The sequence below is a fragment of the Equus asinus genome, chromosome 14, assembly GCF_041296235.1.
Source record: "Equus asinus isolate D_3611 breed Donkey chromosome 14, EquAss-T2T_v2, whole genome shotgun sequence".
In the NCBI taxonomy this organism is placed as follows: domain Eukaryota; kingdom Metazoa; phylum Chordata; class Mammalia; order Perissodactyla; family Equidae; genus Equus; species Equus asinus.
In genome coordinates this window covers 46,582,997-46,600,233 of record NC_091803.1, presented here as the reverse complement: position 1 = coordinate 46,600,233, position 17,237 = coordinate 46,582,997, and the positions used below count along the sequence as shown (strand labels likewise).

At 46.7% G+C, this 17,237-nt stretch overlaps 2 protein-coding genes across 18 annotated transcripts in view; one reads left to right on the top strand and one right to left on the bottom strand.

Moving 5' to 3' along the window:
* CLUAP1 (clusterin associated protein 1) overlaps positions 1–5,746 on the top strand; it is a 35,571-nt gene extending 29,825 nt beyond the window's left edge. For 11 of the 13 annotated variants that reach the window (XM_070485067.1, XM_070485064.1, XM_070485071.1 and 8 more), the window contains one exon: positions 2,161–4,111. In XM_070485067.1, the coding sequence (XP_070341168.1) occupies positions 2,161–2,310 (150 nt within the window). In that variant the 3' untranslated portion in view covers positions 2,311–4,111. Of the gene's footprint in view, positions 1–2,160 lie in introns of all 13 variants that reach the window. The other 2 variants (XM_014833151.3, XM_070485063.1) reach the window with 2 other exon arrangements.
* Positions 5,747–6,995: 1,249 nt separating this feature from the next.
* Positions 6,996–17,237, bottom strand: part of NLRC3 (NLR family CARD domain containing 3) — a 34,419-nt gene continuing 24,177 nt past the window's right edge. For 2 of the 5 annotated variants that reach the window (XM_014833142.3, XM_044746760.2), the window contains 11 exons: positions 16,394–16,477; positions 15,529–15,612; positions 14,727–14,810; positions 14,105–14,188; positions 13,402–13,485; positions 12,846–12,929; positions 10,579–10,662; positions 10,068–10,151; positions 9,284–9,367; positions 8,771–8,854; positions 6,996–8,454 (listed from right to left, as the gene is read on the bottom strand). In XM_014833142.3, coding sequence (XP_014688628.2) covers positions 8,364–8,454; positions 8,771–8,854; positions 9,284–9,367; positions 10,068–10,151; positions 10,579–10,662; positions 12,846–12,929; positions 13,402–13,485; positions 14,105–14,188; positions 14,727–14,810; positions 15,529–15,612; positions 16,394–16,477 — 931 coding nt within the window. In that variant the 3' untranslated portion in view covers positions 6,996–8,363. Of the gene's footprint in view, positions 8,455–8,770; positions 8,855–9,283; positions 9,406–10,067; positions 10,152–10,578; positions 10,663–12,845; positions 12,930–13,401; positions 13,486–13,684; positions 13,750–14,104; positions 14,189–14,726; positions 14,811–15,528; positions 15,613–16,393; positions 16,478–17,237 lie in introns of those variants that run through there. The other 3 variants (XM_044746761.2, XM_070485057.1, XM_070485059.1) reach the window with 3 other exon arrangements.

Here is a 17,237-nt window from a genome sequence, read left to right as displayed (position 1 = left end):
ATTGATGTCTCTTAATTGGTCAGGGAAAGTCTTTCTGATAAGGTGGCATTTGAGCAGAGGCCTGAATGGAAGGAGGGACATGGTGCTGGGAAGGGGTATCTTGAGTCCCAGGGAATGTAGTTTCTGCATTCAAGGACCAGAGCGGGTGATATGACTAGGATAGAGTGAACTGGGGGCAAAAGTGATAGGAAAGGCAGCAGGGGCCATGCAGAGCTTTGCAGGATGTGATGAAGACTCAGCATTGTCTCTGAGTATAGTGGGAAGGCGCTGGAGAATCGCAAGGCCAGGAGTGCCAAGAGCTGACTCACATCTACGAGAACCCAGTTGGGAGGCATTTGCAATAGTCTAGTTCAGAGGTGTCAGTGGCCCAGCCTAAGGGGATAGGAGTGGAGGAGTTGAGAAATGGTCAGATTCTGGATATATTTCTAAGGTGAGAACCTTTGGGTTTTGTTAATTGGACATGAGATATTAAAGAGAAGTGAAGGATGCCTTGGTTATGGCATACTCGGGTGAAAGCAGAGAACTTTCATTCCCCGAGATGAAGCAGACTTGAGGAAGGGATTTGGAGAGCAGATCAAGACTTTGGTTTTGGACCTTCTAGGTGTGAGCCATCTGATAGGCATCCATATGCCAGTGTTGAGTAGCCAGTTGAAATTCAAGTCTGGAGTTCACGGGTCAGGTCTGGGCTAGAGATTGAATTGAGCCCCGAGCCAACCCCACATTGCAGGGAGATGAAGAGGGTCAGCAAATGAGACTGAGAAGATGCCACAGTGAGGTAGGGTGAGCACCCAGAGAGAAGGGTGCCCTGGAGGACAGAGAGAGTGCATTCCAAGGAAGAAGGAGTGATTCTGTGTCGGGTGCAGCCTCTAGGTCAAACCAGCATTACCCATTGGATTTGAATCCATCAGATGTTTCAGTCTTGACAAGAGCAGTTTGGGGGCATTGGTGGGGTGAGAGCCTGACTAGAGTGTGCCTAAGAGGCAATGAGAGGGGGAACAAGTAGGGACAGTGAGCTCAAAACTCATTTTTTTTCTTGCTGTGAAGTGACTAGAGAAACAGGACAGAGTAGCTGAAGAGGAAGGTGGGATTAAGTTTTGGGATTTTTTTGTTTTGTTTTTTTAAGAAGGAAATAGCAGCATGTGTATATGCTGGTGGGAATGATCTAGAGTGACCAACCATCCTAGTTTACCTGGGATGCAGGACTTGCTTTTTTTTTACCTGGCTGAGTTGGTCACCCTAGATCTAGGTGAAGAAGGAGAGAGTGTTTCTTTTATTTTGTTCCTTGCTCCCATTTCCGGTGTCGATTTCCATCCCCAATCTGACCAAAGCCCAAATAAGCCTACCTTCCCTCTCTCCAAGTCCCCACCCTCCTTACTATCCACTGGGGGGTCTCTGGCCCCTAGGAGCAAAGCAGCATCCAGTGAGCCTTGCTCAGTGCAGATCCAGTGGTGTTTTTGAGGCATCAGTGGGAAAGCCAATCCCTGCAGTGCCAGCCTTGGATTGCACAGTGGTATTTGAAGGTTACTGGTTAGATGATATATTTACGTCTGTATTTCAGCCAGCAATATCTAGACATTGGTCTCATCTTATGCCCCCACAGCCTGACTGCTTGCTTCTCTGCCATGCTCTTCCTTCACATGAGGGTGTTGCTGGTTTTTCTTAGTGCTGTCAAGTCAATTCTGACTCCTAGTGACCCTGTGTACAGGAGAGCTGAACCCTCCCTGCCCTGTCTTTTTGCGCCATTCTCTCACCTTCCAGCGCTATATCAGACAATGCTCTGCTGCTGTTCACAGGGTTTTCATGGCCAAGTTCTTTGAAAGTGGGTGGCCAGGTCCTTCTTCCTAGTCTGTCTTAGTTTGGAAGTTCCACTGAAACCTGTCCACCTTGGGTGACCCTGCTGGTATTTGAAATACCAGTGGCATACCTTTCAGCAACACACAGCTGCCCCAGGGTGACAACTGACAGACAGGTGTTGTGGTTCTCTGACTGGGAAATGAATTCAGGCCGTGGCGGTGAGAGCACCAAATCTTAACCACTAGACCACTAGGGCTGGCTTGCTAGTTATTGAGCTACTAGTAAAAAGTGAAGTAGGGTCTTTGCTGACAAGATGTCAGTAATAGGATGGGACCCTTACTTCTGTTTACTGTCTTTTTCCTATAGGAAGACTCAGAGGACAGTGAAATTGACATGGAAGATGATGAAGAAGATGATGATGATTTGGAAGATGAGAGCATCGCTCTCTCACCAGCGAAGCCCAGTCGAAGGGTTCGGAAACCTGAGCCCCTGGATGAGAGTGACAATGACTTCTGACCTTCTTGCTGAGGGACCCAGGCAGATTAAAACCCTCAGATTTGTAGGTAAATGGGAAATTAGAAGGTTAGGAAGGAAACATATGTTCTCTTCACTAAGCCAGCTGGACTCATTGTTAATGAAGCAATACCTATTTCTGCTTTAGCCTCCTATGTGTTACTCCACAAAGCTTAAACAAGAACTGAACCAAATCTCAAAGATGACGTTTTTTTTTTTGGCCTCATTTACCTCCTAAAACTTGAGAAATGCACATTAGTGATTCACATCCACAGGACAAAAACTCAAGGAGAAGTAAGGGGAAGCACTGTATAGGTCTTGGCTATTGTTGTCACACATTTCCTCTAAGAGTCAGTGGGCCAGACTGAGCACAAGGACTCATTTTAGGAATCAGAGGGAAGTGTCAGACTATTAAACACTTACACAGTTGAGAACATTTACTGTACACCAGCTTTTAATGGTAGCCCTTATTTCATTTTAAAGTTGTCTTCTGCATGGTCACAATACCAAGCTTTAAATATATTTTACTAAAATTTTCTGAATGAAAGTTGGCTAAGTTAGAGGAAAACCAGCTTTCCTTGAATGTTAGGCAACAGAGAGAGGCTCCAGATTATAAACATTCCATTTTCTCTCAGGAGGCTGACATTCCTCCTTAGGAAAGCAAATTAAGGAAGAAGTTTGAGTGCATATTCGTGTTTCTGACTTAAAAAAATAAACTAGAATTGTATTAGGTAGAGAAGCACTAGAAGAATTTCCCTGTTGTGAAATGAGAAGTGACACGTGGAGTTGTTTTGTTTTGTTAATATGGAAAGCACAGAACAGTTTTCATTTATTTTTCATTATATAGTCAGAAGACTTCTGAAGTTACTTCTTTCTTAATAAATGTATTTAATACCATATTTTTATATTATTAAATAAGCTTTACTGGGAAATGTAATTATTTTATTTGCACCTATAACATATAAATACTATTCAAGAAAAGTTCACAGGTTAATGTGGTACATGTAAATTCTAGAAGACTGTGTGACAATTATTTCTATCTTTGCGTTTTTCTCTGTCTTTTCCTAAATTTGATGTATGAGATTACTCTTTTTTTTAAACATTCAGCATTCAGTTAATTCACCAGTAATTTGAGATGTGCCATCTTCAAAACAATAAGCTGAAAAGGAGATAGGTGTGTCGGGAGCCATGCTAACCACCTCAGATGCCATGGCTTCTCAGGAGCAAAAGAGTGACTGCATCTTCTTGGATGTTATAGCTTTGGTTTGCCTGAGTCTGACCTGACTTATGTTTTGAAAAAACAAAAACTATATTTCTGTTTTCCGTATGTGATGCTTTCTTCTGATGGACATTAACATGGGAGTCCGACTCAAACTCAGATAACACACCCAGAGAAGGAGGCAACAGCTGCAGTGGGCATTTCATTGTTTCACCTGCTTCTTGGTCATCCTTCATCCCTTGGTTAACTGAGTTTATGCAGAGTCTCACCATGATATGGCACTTCCTGACTTGAGTAGCTTCTCTCAATGAAGAGGTTCCAAGTACTTGATCATAGTTATTAATGTACTTCTTTCTCTGTATCAGATCCAGGAGTCAGATATGTGCAAGGGCCTTATGACCTGGTGTCATTTGGTTTTGCCATGCAGCAGAGCAGACTCAGGCCCCAAAGAAGATTATGTGATTAGGTCAATGAAAAACTACCATTTAGATCTCTGGCGACAGTTTTTTTTCCTGTGTAATTAAAGGACCTCTTAAAATGCTTTAAAATGTGTGTGTTGACAGCAAATATAAAGATATTTTTTAAGTCCTCAATTTTTATTGGTGGTAGCCATCAAGAACAAAGTCCAAAGAACTGTTCCCGTTTTAGTTGGGACAGAAAGAAGAAATGCAAGATATCTTTCAGTAGCATTTTAAATTATATCAGGGTCAAACGTCTAAAAGGAAGGTATGTCCCTTTAGTTACCAACATACTCCATAAATATCACAGCTATTAGATTGGCCCAGAGGACTCTTGAGTGCTAGCATTCCAGGACTGGTTGAATTAGAAGAGAACTAAAAGGTTCTTCCTCCTACCCAGAACAGAAGGCCTCTCATTCAGGATGTGACTGGATCAGGAAGGCAAAGGGCTCAAGAAGGGATGTCATTAGGGAAAAATGGAACTGATGGAATAACCAATGTGTCTATGAGAAATAGTATTCAGATGTTACACTTCTGTTGGACAGTTTGGAAAGAATTAAGCAATAGTGACACAGAAAAGTAAATTTTTTAAATGATGCAACTGTTAATTCTAGAAAGAACAGTAGATTATATAGGAAGAAAATGGCTCAGCAGCGATTAGTACTCATAAAGTCATAAGATAAACATAAATAATGATTTAACCAAAAATCATGCTATAACTATATTGAAAGGATGAAGAAACAAAAAGTGGGGACATAAGGCGATGGACATACAAGTGCCATTTCCCATAATAGGAAAGTCAATAGATAATCTCTAAAATGATAAAGCAAGAAATAGTGTATGTAGGATATTTAGTTTAGGGGATAGGGGTATTCAGGAAGGGGAGGAACAGGACAGGAAACTGCTGTTTTCCATTTTAAGCCTAGTAATACTCTGGCTTTTTAAACTATGTGTATTACTATGTATGTTGCTTTGATGAAAATGAGTTTTTAAAAAGATAAATATTCAGACAGGAAAGGGGTAAGAGCTGGAGATTCAGATTTGAGAATCATTTATGTAGAAGATTCCTGAGGGGAGACCATGTGGGATGAGAAGAGAGCTAAGGGTGGAAACCTGAGAAACACTTGTGTCTAAAGGGAAACGTCCACAAGGAACCAGAAAGAAAGATGGAAAGTGTTTTCTAAAGTGACTATATTTTATTTTAATAGTTAGGAAAAACTGTTTAATTTTTCAAAGAGTGTTGAAGAAGAGTAGTAACAAGAAGGTAGGATTGGAAGATCGTAATGTTATGGAAGCCAAGGCAGGGGAGAATTCCCAAAGACGGGGGAGGTGAACAAGTGCTAGATCCTTGGTATGAGTGAGCTTGAGTCACAGCAGCCATTGAAGTTGGCAGTTAGGAAATTTCCGGTGACCTTAGCCAGGAGAAGTCAGATAGAAGATGACGGGTTGAAGAGAGGTTGGAATTTTGAACCAACACACTATGGATGACTGTTCAGAAAGGTGGGATGGTCACAAGTGAAAAGAGAGGGCAGAGCCAGGGGAGAAAAGCAGGGTCAAAGAACATTTTGGAGGGGCAGAGGGCTATTTTTTGTGGGGTTTTTTGGTGGAGGGAGTTTGAGAGGAAAACTTGAACGTGATTTTTTTGGCTGAAGGGAACTAGATCGTGGAATGCGAAGGGTTGAGTCTACTAGGAAAGAGAGAGAGTGTGTGTAATTGATGAAGCAAAGTCTGCATTAGGAGCCATTCTGCTTAAATTTGTACTGTATATTGAAAAGATACACAACAGATAACCACTTGGGTTGATGCTCCTATTTGGAGTCAGAAGCCAAAGGTTGATTTTACCATCTTTTACACCTGGATTTCTATAGTATCTATTGTAGGTAAGACCCAAAACAGTTTTTTGACTTGGACATCAGGTGGAGTACCCAGAATACTGAGCTAATACCTCGGAAGTTGGGCCAGAGTAACCTTAGACTGAAGGATGGCCAATCCTGGCTAACAAAGCTTAAAAGCAAGTTTTGAAAGGATCTAACTGTTTCTTAGTAATTGTGTCCCGGAATAAAGCTCAAGAATATTTTAAGGAATATAAAAATACACCCAATAAGTCAACATTTCTAATGTCTGGTGTCCAATCAAAAATTACCAGGCATAATGAGAAATCAAGAAATAGACTAAGAAATAACAGGTGATAGAATTAGTAGTAAAGGACATTCAAACAGTTATAACTATATTTCATATATTCAGATGGTAGAAGAAAGCTTGAGCATATTAAGGAGAGATATCGAAGATATAAAGTCTCAAAACCTCTAGAGATTAAAAAAATGGGATGAAAACTATGCAAACTGGGATTAAGGGCAGATTAGACACTGCAGAAGAAAACAATAGTGACCCTAAAGACACAGCAATAGAAACTGTCCAGAATGAAAAACAAAAAAGCCACTGTGTTGGTCATCAGTTTATTGCCTCAGCTCCAAATTCACCTTGTGGCCTCCTCAGTGATAACGGAGCTATTCCTTGCAAATCTCTCTCCTTTGCCAGCCAGCAGGATGATAAGCCTTGTCCATAGAGTGCAGAGAGACTTTGCAGGAGGAGGGGGCTTTCCTTCCAGTTCTAGTGTGGCTTGCTTGCCCAGTCCCTGGAGGCTCCAGCACACTTTTCTTTTTCCACTGCTTTGGTCCCTGAGGTGTCTCCAGTGCCCAGTTCCTGCAGGGCACAACTTTCTCCAGCATTTGACTACTGCAACTCTTGTTCTGTTGAGTTCTCAGCTCAGCCAGAAACAGTGCAGATCAGAAAACAGTATAGCAACATCTTGAAAGTACTGAAAGAAAAAACTGTCAATCTAGAATTCTATACCCAGCAAAATACCTTTCAAAACAACAGTAATCCAATAAATATTACATAAGACCTATGTTCAAGTGTCCCTAATTTCCAAATAATGTTCTTTATAGCTGATTTTTTCCCCTCCAGTCTAGGATCCTACCAAAGATCTTGCATTAAGTTCTTATGTCTCTTTAATATCCTTCAATTTAAAACAGTCCCCAGCCTTTTGTATTTTTCATGACATTGACATTTTTGAAGAGGTCAGGCTAGTTTTTTTGCAGAATGCCTCTCAGTTTGGATTTTGTCTGATTATTCCTTCACTATTAGATTCAGGTAAACATTTTTGGCAAGAATACTACATCAGTGATGTGTCCTTCTCAGGGCATCACAGCAGGGGGACATGATGTCCATTTGTCTTATTATTGGTGATGTTAAGTTTAATCACTTCAAGGCAGCATTTGCAAAATTTCTCCATCTTTAAGGTACCTTTTTCCCTTTGTAAATACCTTTTGTTGGGTGATACTTTGAGACTGTGTGGCTGTCTTCTTCCTCAATAGACTTTCATCTATGGCATTAGTATCCATTGATGATTCTTGCCTGAATACTCATTTTTAAAGAAACCTTTGGAACAACAGTGCTTCCTGTTCAAATTTAAAAATAATTATAATCTTCATAATCATTTTCCTTGGTTATTTAGTTGATGAGAGCCATTTGGGGTCTTTTTCCTTTCAACAGACATCCGAGGGAATTTATGCCACAGGAAGCTCAGCTTGCTTGCCTTCATAGGGAAGCTATAGCCACAGTACTGGTTTTGGAAGTCCAATGTAGAGTAACATTATTAAGCCATCAGTATTTAACATGCTATTGATAACCAGTGTGCCAGGCTCCAAATAACATGCCAGACGTAATCCATGCCTTTGAGAGATTTTGTAATGGATGAAAAATGGAAAAAACCTTGGAGAACGTTTTTTTTCTGTCTCTGTCTCCAGAATCCCATAATTAAAGCCTTCATTTCTCTTCAAAAAAATTCCCATAATTTTTCCATGTGTCTCTAAGGATCATACTCCTAAAACCTTCTTTTCTTCGCAAGAAAAGAAAAAATGATCTCCTCTGTCACCAATGCCAAATTGAAAGTCTTAATGGGCTTGAAGATGGCAACTCATTTCAGAGTGAGGGGGACGATTTAAACCAGGGCAGTAATAATGAGAAAAGTTAGGGGTACATGATGACCTCAGGGTATAAATAAGCTCAGACCAACTTCTTACCTGCTGAGCTTTGAGGCCTACATCTGTGAGTCCCTTGGTGGAAGACTTTTCCCTCTCCTCTCTGTCCCATAGCAGTGTGCATATTGCCCCCACCAGGACTGACTGGACCAGGAGAGGTGCTTGTGACCTCCTTTGGCAGCACCTTTCCTGCCTCCTTGCAGGAGACCAGCTCTCATGTGACTCAGCATCATTCCCAGACCACAGGAAGGCACCCTGGAAAATGTTCTTTTTGTTGGAAAGCTTCCAGCTGCATCTGTCTGTCCTCCTGCCTGGCCTATGAGGAACTTGTTTTGCTCACATTTCAACAGTGCATGAGGGAGCATTTGTCTTGATAGCCTCTGAGATCATCCTGGCACCAGATTCCCCAATGTGATTTCCCTGGAGACTAGAAGAGAAGGATTAGGACAGGGCTTGAGAAATTGAAGGGCTAAAGGCCTGCAGATTCTCTTTAGTAAAGAGCATATGGTCACTACATAAAATGCATAACTCCACGTGAAACCTTTGTACTTCCAGGATCCCTCCCATGGACAAGGCTCAGAATGGCTCCCTCTTATACCAACTTCCCCTGAAGAGCTGCTGAGAGACTCCTTGGGAGTCAGGTGGCTCCAAGAAACGGGTGGAAAGTAGGGCCTGACCTGGGAGCAGTTCTAAGGTTGAATGAGAATAGCAGGGACGAGCAGATGCTGCTGAGGCCCACTCACTTGATGTGCTGGAGGCCGTGGTTTCCAGACAGTGCAGTGGCAACGCATATCGCCCCATCCATCCCCAAGGAGTTTTCTTGAAGACTAAGCAGAGGAAAGATAGAGATACCACAGTGAGCCATTCAGAAAAGAAGAACATGCCCCAGGAAGCAGCATTGCATTATCTTGGGGGGCAGTTCAGGGGCTGATTTGTCCACAGGCGCAATAGCAACAGCGAAGTGGCATTTAACTCTGAGACCTGTGTCTACAAGTAGCCAGGTTGTCCCACCCAAGTGCCATGAAGGATGTAAGAGCAAAAGTGCAGATGTTGAGTGACCTACCTCTGACTCAAGCTAGGCAGAATGAATAAACCCATCCTCAATTTGGGCTATAGTAAACAGAACAGTCTGAGCTATTTATATTTGGAAGGAAGAAGGTACAGAGAGATCAAGGGCATCTTATCCCATGGGGGAGGTTCCAGAAGAGAAGAAGTCTGCTGCTCTAGGGTGCAGGTAGGTCTCTATAACCACTCACTTGAGTCTTCGGAGACTTGAGTTGACCTTCAGAGCATTCGCCAGGGCTTTGGCTCCAGCCACTCCGATGGTGTTTCCTCTTAAGCTGACAGGAAAAACAGGAAACCTAAGGCACAGTGATAGCTAAGAGGCAAAAATGATACCTCTTCAGATGAGGGCTACTGGATAGAGGCAGTGTTTACTCAGCAACCACGGCGGGTGAGTTGCTCCTTCCTCACTCCCAGGCTAAGAACAGAGATCAGCTCTGGGGAGCAGGACACACAAGGAGGGATGATGCCAGCCCAACCTGCGTGTTTTATTGGAACCCTCCTCCTCCTTTTCCATTCCAAAGAAAGGAGAACGGGGCTGAGAGAGGAGATGCAACACTCCAGCCAGCAGTCCCCATGTGCTCAGCTTCACAGAAGGGTGAGAGCAGGGATGACTTGGACACACCTGAGAGCCCCACAGAACTTGATGCCCGCACCCTGGAGTTTGGACGGAGATCAGTGGCCTCTGGCTATCCCATGGGCCCCTAAACAGGGCGATGTCAGCCTGGGCAAGGCCAAGGAGAGCAGATATGAGAAGATATGAGAGCAGATAGGAGAAGAGGACCAACAATAGTGACTGCAGGAAAAGGTATGAAGTGGGATCAGGGGAAGCTGGGGCAAGCTTGATTTAAGTGAAGACATTTAAATGATTTGTGATTTTCCATGTAAATTCACATTTTTTTCCTTCCATATCTATTTATTATGAATCAACAACTTGGTTACTTTGGACAAGAGACTACCAGACACTGGAATACTTACTCAAGAATCTCCAAGGTTCTGTTCACAGCCAGGGCCTCCCCTAGCGCCTGGGCCCCTGGAGCACCAATGGAGGCCACCTGGAGACTGTAAGAGGAAATGGAATCAACACGGACAGGGCAGGCCTCTCCAGCCCTCACACCTGCCCCAGCCCAGTTTCTCGCCATATTTGCCGTTCGTTTTCACCCTCTTGTCTCAAGGTTGGAAGTGGCAAAATAGTTGAAAACTGTTGTCCCGTGGTCTGTGCAAAGAACACCGCGTCCCCTACCTAGACCGTCCGATGCCTAGGACAGAGATCTTGATGCTATGGATACAGGAAGTAAAGGTAGTCTCCTGGAGCATTTAGGGGAGGTCACGCCCTGAACCACTGATTCTTTCTAGGTGTTTGGTGTCCCGATTGCTAATATTAAAAAAATCAAACACACCTTCCTTGACGGGGAAACAAGACTGATGTTTAGCATGAAAGGATGGTGAGGGGGCCGGCTTCCTGGCTGCCGTGCATCTCGGGACTTACTAGAGAGCAGTGAGGGCCGTGTTTGCCTTCAGCGCACTGGCCACCGCAGAGGCGCCTTCATCCCCGATGGCGTTCTCCTGTAAACTGAACACAGAGCGTGACCCCTGGGGCACAGGGCCAGCACTCCAGCATGACGTGCTGAGCTTGGACCTTCTAGATTTAATTCAGACCATACACACCATAGACTATACTCCCAGGGTTGCCCTGAGGATAATTGTCCACCCTGTGTGGTCACTGCAGTCCCATAGCCTCCTAATTAACATGCAGAGGGGTCTGGGATCTGCATGAGTCTGGACCATCAGAGGCAAACAAGAAAAGGGACTCATGGAAATACTATCAACAAGGGGTTGGACAAAAGGGTGTGCTTTTCAAAGTCATCTAGAAAATTAAATTGAAGTCCTCAATCCCCGGCCCATTCTTCCTAGTCAATGTTTACATTTTCTTTTTTTTCCTTCCACATTGGAGGAAAGTAGCAGGCCCTGGAGCAGTAAGTGATTAAGAGCTTAGTTGAAGTGGACATTGGCATGTTTAAGGGAGCAGTTTGCATTGATAATTTTAACAAACATTTGAGTGTGTATTGTGTATTAGAAAGCCCAATTCTGCCCTCTTAGAACTCAGGTGGGGACACGATTAAATGAGCAGTCACCATAAGCCAAGTGCAGGCTGCAGGGGGCACCGGTCAGGGTCTCCCATCCCAGTGCGGTATTGGAGTCTGCCCAGAGGAAACAGATGTAAACTAAAACCTGAAGGATGAGAGATGGGAGAGAGGGCCTGGCACACCAAAGGGACCAAAAAAAGTCGAATTGAGTTGCTGAAGTGCGAAATGAGGCTGAGGAGATGCAAAGGAAGCAGGTCTTTGGGAACCTTAGAAGCCACGCTGAGGGTTGGACTTCACTCTGCAGGCACTGGGCAGTGATTTAAACAGCTTACCCAGGGCAGGGACAGAGTTACATTTTGGAGCCATCTTTGTCCAGCAGTGTGAGAGGATGGATGAGATGTGGAGGCTGCTATAGTGATTGCAGGTGAGTGATGCTGGTGGCCTGGATGGTGGCCATGGGGACAGAGGGAAATGGCTGGGATGTTGGCAGGACTTGGAAATAAATTGCAAGTGGGAAGGGTGAGTAAAGGCAATGTTTCCAGTTTGCACACTTGGTTGGCTCATTCCATTCATGAGATGGGAAACCAAGAAGCTGGCTTGTGGGAGAGAGAATTTGGGCAATTGGAAGCGCCTGTGAGACAACCAAGAGGAGATGCAGAGTGGCCAGTGGATACATGGGTCTGGAGCTCAGGAGAGTGGTCTGGAATACATATATGGGGCCACCAGGACTTCAAAGGTAATTGGAGCCCTGGGAGAGGAGGAGAACGTCCAGAAGAGATGTCATTCAAGGGAAGATGGCTTAGGACAGAACCCTGAGGAACACGAGTATTTCAGAGCCCAACAGAAGAAAAGAATGAGGAGGACCAGCCAGAGATGGGAAATCCTGGAAGCTGAAGGAGAAGAACTGGTCAGGGTCAAAAGCAGGTGAGGCTCAAAGGTTAAACACAAAGTTACCACTGACTCAGCAAGTCTGCTCCCAGGTATATACCCAAGAGAAATGAAAACATGTCCACACAGAATCTTGTTCAGGAATGTTCATACAGCATTATTCATAATAGCCAAAAAGTGGAAACAACCCAAATGTCCATCAGCTAATGAATGGATAAACAAAATATGGTCTATCCATCCAATGGGATGTTACTCAGCCATTGAAAGAGATGAAGTAAGGATCCATGCTACAACATGGATGAACCGTGAAAACATTATACTGTGAAAGACGTCAGTCACAAAAGAACACATACTGTATGATTCCATTTATATGAAGTGTCCAGAACAGGTAAATCCATAGAGACAGTAGATTAGTGGTTTCCAGGGGCTGAGGGCAGGGGAGAATGGGGAGTGACTGCTAATGGGTATGAAGTTTCCTTTGGAGCAATGAAAATGTTCTAAAATTTGTTGTGGTGATGGTTGCACAACTCTGTGAATATACTAGAAACCAGTGAATAGAACTCTTTAAATGGGTGGATTTTATGGTATGTGGATTATATATCAATAAAGCTGTTAATTAAAAAAAATGCAGTTGAGGGCAGAAACATGCCCCCTGGCCTTAGGGCAGGGGAGGCTGTGTGCTGGGGGCCATCTGCATGAGCCCTGTGCCTGGTGGGCACTGGGGTTTCAGATTCCTCTGCTCCCCTGCCCTCCCTGCCGCCTCTGGAGAGGCCCCACTTACTCAAGGCTAGTCAGGCTCCTGTTGAGCTGTAGTGCTTGTCCCAGGGCCTTGGCAGCACCGGCTTGGATGAAATTCCACTGCAGGCTGGACAGGCACAAACATGTAACCATGTGGCCAGGGCAGAGCCCAGGAGGTCCTGGAGACTGCAGAAAGAGGAGGCTTCTCCCAGGAGAGTCTGACAGTAGGGATGGAGTCCCTGCAGGACGGGGTCCTGGCCACCGATGGGCAGAACTCCTGCAACCCTCCTCAGGCTTAGTCCCCAAGGGGTCAACGAGCACTCTCTGGTTAGGGGTGGGCACAGGGAAAGACTCAAATGGTCCCTGCATGAAACATGTGACCTGCAGAGGCACAGCCATGGGCACCCACCTCCCACCATTGGCCTCTCGGTGGATCAGCTTCAGGAAGCAGAGCAGGGGGCAGGGCACGGCTGACTGGAGGCCCCTGAGACCATGTAGGGGAGCCCCAAAGCTGGACTTGGTATCATGCATCAGTTGGTTTGAGTGTGGCCCTGCAGCTCTGCAGAGGGGTGGGGTGGGTGGAGCTGCCATAGACTCACTGAAGGGACGTGAGGGCGCGGTTTTCTCTCACTGCCACCGCGATGGCCTGGGCACCCTCGTCGTGAAGGAGGTTGGCTGTCAGGCTGGGAGGAGGGGAACAGGGGCAAGTGAGCCGGAGCCAGCTATGAAGGCCCCTGTTCTTACTCACCAGGGAATCCAGACTGCGCTTCTGACCTGCACTGAGGACCGCATGGAGTCTGCTAGGATTGCCTGGCTCATGCTTGTGGGGGCACTTGTCTGTCCCAGGCGCTGTGCCAGGCATGTGCCCTGGACTATTGTACCGAATCCTGACAACTCCATGAGGGGTGGGCCGAGGCTCCACTGAGTGAAGTTCCATGACAAGTCACCTGCCAGGAGACGGTGGGGCTGCCAGGGACTCACTCCTGATCCCTGTGTTGTGCTGCCCCTCACAACGTGGCCCCTCCTACGTGCTCGACCATCACCATGGGGGTTGGGGGCAAGCAGTGTCCCTACTAACCTCATCTTGTGTAATTTATGACATGAGAGTGGGGGACTTGTGTCAGGGTTGCCACCAGATGCCAGGTCTCCTGGCTACCTCCTCCCAAGCAGGTCCTTTTCCAGCCTTGTACAATGGCAAGGGCAATGAGGGTCTGGCCCATCTGTGTCCCTGCTCTGAGTGGGCGAGGCCCAGTGGGGCATAAAGGAGCCTTAGGAAGCACTGCCTGCCCCCCACTCACGTACTCCAGGTTCTTCAGGGTGCTGTTGGTACAGAGAGCATGTGCCAAATCCTGGGCTCCCTCTGGGCTGATGGAGTTTTCTCGAAGGCTGAGGAAAGAGAAGACCCTGAGCTGCTGACTAGATAGATGTGGCCTCTTGGGGAGATAAGCCCAGGCCTTCAGGCTTTTTGAACCTAAGAAACCCCAGGTGGGACCTGGGCCTCGTGACCGATCTGGGCTGAGGTGTGACGAGTTTGTTCCAGCAAGCTCAGGCCTCTGACAGCTAGTCAGCCAGGTGTCCTCACTTTAGGACTATCAGTAGTAGGACAGTCCAGGAGGAAGGGGATGAGACGACGGGACCTCAGGTGTGAGGGGCAGGGGCAGGCAAGCATGCTTGGGTACCTAAAGGGCTTGCATATAAGAAGGGAGCAGCAGAGCGGGCCAGCTGAGGGCCACAGCTGTCCCCTGCCCTCCCAAGAGAGCAGCAAGAGTGTAGGAGGCCAGGCTCAAGAATCAAGCTGTCCAACCATAGCTGTTCCCCATGACAGGCCCACCGGGGTAGGTGTAGGCTTCCTAGCGCCAGTCTTTCCTTCCAAGTCCCAAAGTTCCTTCAGACCCCCTGGTTGGTGAGGGAGGCCAGGACTTACTTGAGGCTGAGGAGGGTCTGGTTGGTGCAGAGGGCCCCCATCAGTGCTGCCACTCCTGCGTCACTGATGGAATTGCTTTGCAGGCTGCAACAGGGGATGGGGCATACTTGGTATGGCTGGCCCAGGACCCAGAGGGAGCTGCCAATCCAGCCTGGGACTGCAAGCACTGGGTTCAACAGGGAGTTGGGGGACCTTGAGAACAGGTGTCACCCCACACTGCTTTTCTCATCATTCCTCTTTCCTCTCCCATCCCCCACATTCCAGCCCCTGCTAGGTCGGGGAAGGTAAGGCTAGCACAACCAGCCCCAAAGTTTAGACTCTACCTTGATTTGGGTGGCTCCAAACAGCCTCTGAGGGAGGCGTGTTGTGTCTGCAGCCCCCAGAGAAAGTGGCGCCACCAAGTCTCCCCAGTGTGGGCAGTGCTGAGCTCCCCCACCCCCTACCAAGGCCACTGCAGCCAACCCCCTCTTCAGCCACTTGCACCAGCTTCTCAAGGGCATTCGGTGCTTGTTGTCACTCTGAAAACTCCAGAACCAACACCAACCCTTACTGTCCAGGGAAACGGAGCTGCGGCAGGGGGGATAGGAGGTGGGAATGGGACAAGTAGGGTGGGCATGGAGGGAGAGACACTAAGATCACAGTATGCCCAGGGTTGGTGGTTGGCTGGGTTCTGGCAGGGAAATGACCCTGACTGCTGACTGATAGCCCTCATCCAGGACTCCCCCACCTTCTGGATGGGAAACCCTGGGGGAGGTCACTCTCTGCCCACAACCACCTCTGGAGGGTAATCAGGCAGACTCACTCCAGGTTCTCCAGGCCCTGGTTCACCTTCAGGGCCTCAGCCAGGGCCTTGGCACCTCCATCACCCATGCTGTTACTGGAGAACCTGCAAGAGATAGGACCCGGGTGAGCTGGCCTCCTCTCCAGGGTAGGGCTGTCTGCTGTCTTAAGGGTGCCCAGTGCACAGTTTGCTCTGCCTGAGGCTAGTTAGGTAGTAGCCTCTGCAAGTGATCACCAGCTGCCTGCAAGAGATCAAGATACGAAAGTCCTTCCTTTTCTGTTTGTTTTTTTCGTTAGTGCTGAGCTAATACCTATTGCCAATCTTCCTCTTTTTGCTTGAGGAAGATTGTTGCTGAGCTAACATCTGTGCCAATCTTCCTCTATTTTATGTAGGATGCCGCCATAGCATGACTTGATGAGCAGTGCTAGGTCTGGGCCCAGGATCCAAACATGGGAACCCTGGGCCACTGAAGTGGAGCACGTGAACTTAACCACTACACTACCGAGCCGATCCCCAAAGTCCTTCTTGACTCCCTGGTGAGGAGCTGGACCAACCCTTTAGTGAGAGGTACTTGTGATACTTTATGTGAAAATGACCAGGAAATGCTGTTTTCTTCTGCCAGCTAGGAAGCAGTAAATGTGAGCCTGAGACAATTGGGGCTCACATCATCCTGGGAATCTGGGTCTCCATTCCCCTGGTCCAGTGCTTTGGAGTCCAAAGCCAGCAATCCTGCACCCACACATCCATCCAGCTATCCATCCGCTTCTCCATCCACCCATCTATCCACTCATCTACCCATCTATCCCCATGCTCAAGAATATTTATTAGGGGCTGGGCATTGTGCCAGGCACTGAGGATATCAATTTGGCCCTTCTGCATTTCTCACATGAGCTCCTTCAGACTCTTGTTCTGCTTCAGGGCATCTGCCATCCGCTGGGTTCCCACGGGCCCAATGGTGTTCTTCTGCAGGCTGTGGGAAAGGAGAGGGGTCCTTCAGCAAAACTGGCCACAGCCATTCCAAGGCCAAGGACAGTCTGTTTCAAGGTGAGAGGTCAGAGACTATTCAAGTGCCCTCTCGATTTATCAGAGCAGGGGGAAGAGGTCTCCAGGAAAGGTCTGTGAATTGTTGCGAAAGTGATGCCAATAGACATTATGTGGAGAGTAAGAGGCAAGGGCAGCTGGGCCCTCCCTTGTCAGAGGCTGGAAAGCAGTAACCAGCAAATGCTGATAATATCCACCAAACTCCCAAGTGGGTACTTTCACATACAAGCCCTGCTGGCGCCTCACCCAACCAATGCTCTCAGCATTCAACCGTCTACCTCCATCTAGACCAGCCAGCAGCCTACCTCCCAGCTGTACAAACCTTCCTAGGACAGATCTCTAAAAGCTACTTCCTCTTATATTATGTCTGGAGGACGTTATAGGAGAACCCCTGTGCTTATCCTAGAAGGACAGGCAAGGCAGCACCTCTCCTGTGTGAGGCTAAATACAAACTAAACAAAAGGGACTTGTCCCTGGTTCCAGAAAGGAAAGCGACCTTCCCCTGTCTCTTTCCTTGAAGTATTTTCTTGAGAAAACCTGCAATTATAAATTCTTTCTCTGTCCATTTGAGAAGTACGTACATCTTTTTGAAAGCTAAATAAACCTCTTGCCAGGTTACAGCCTACGAATGTCTTTTGTAAGAACCTTGGAGCCATCTCTCTGAAATGTACACATCAAGGAGATAGCAC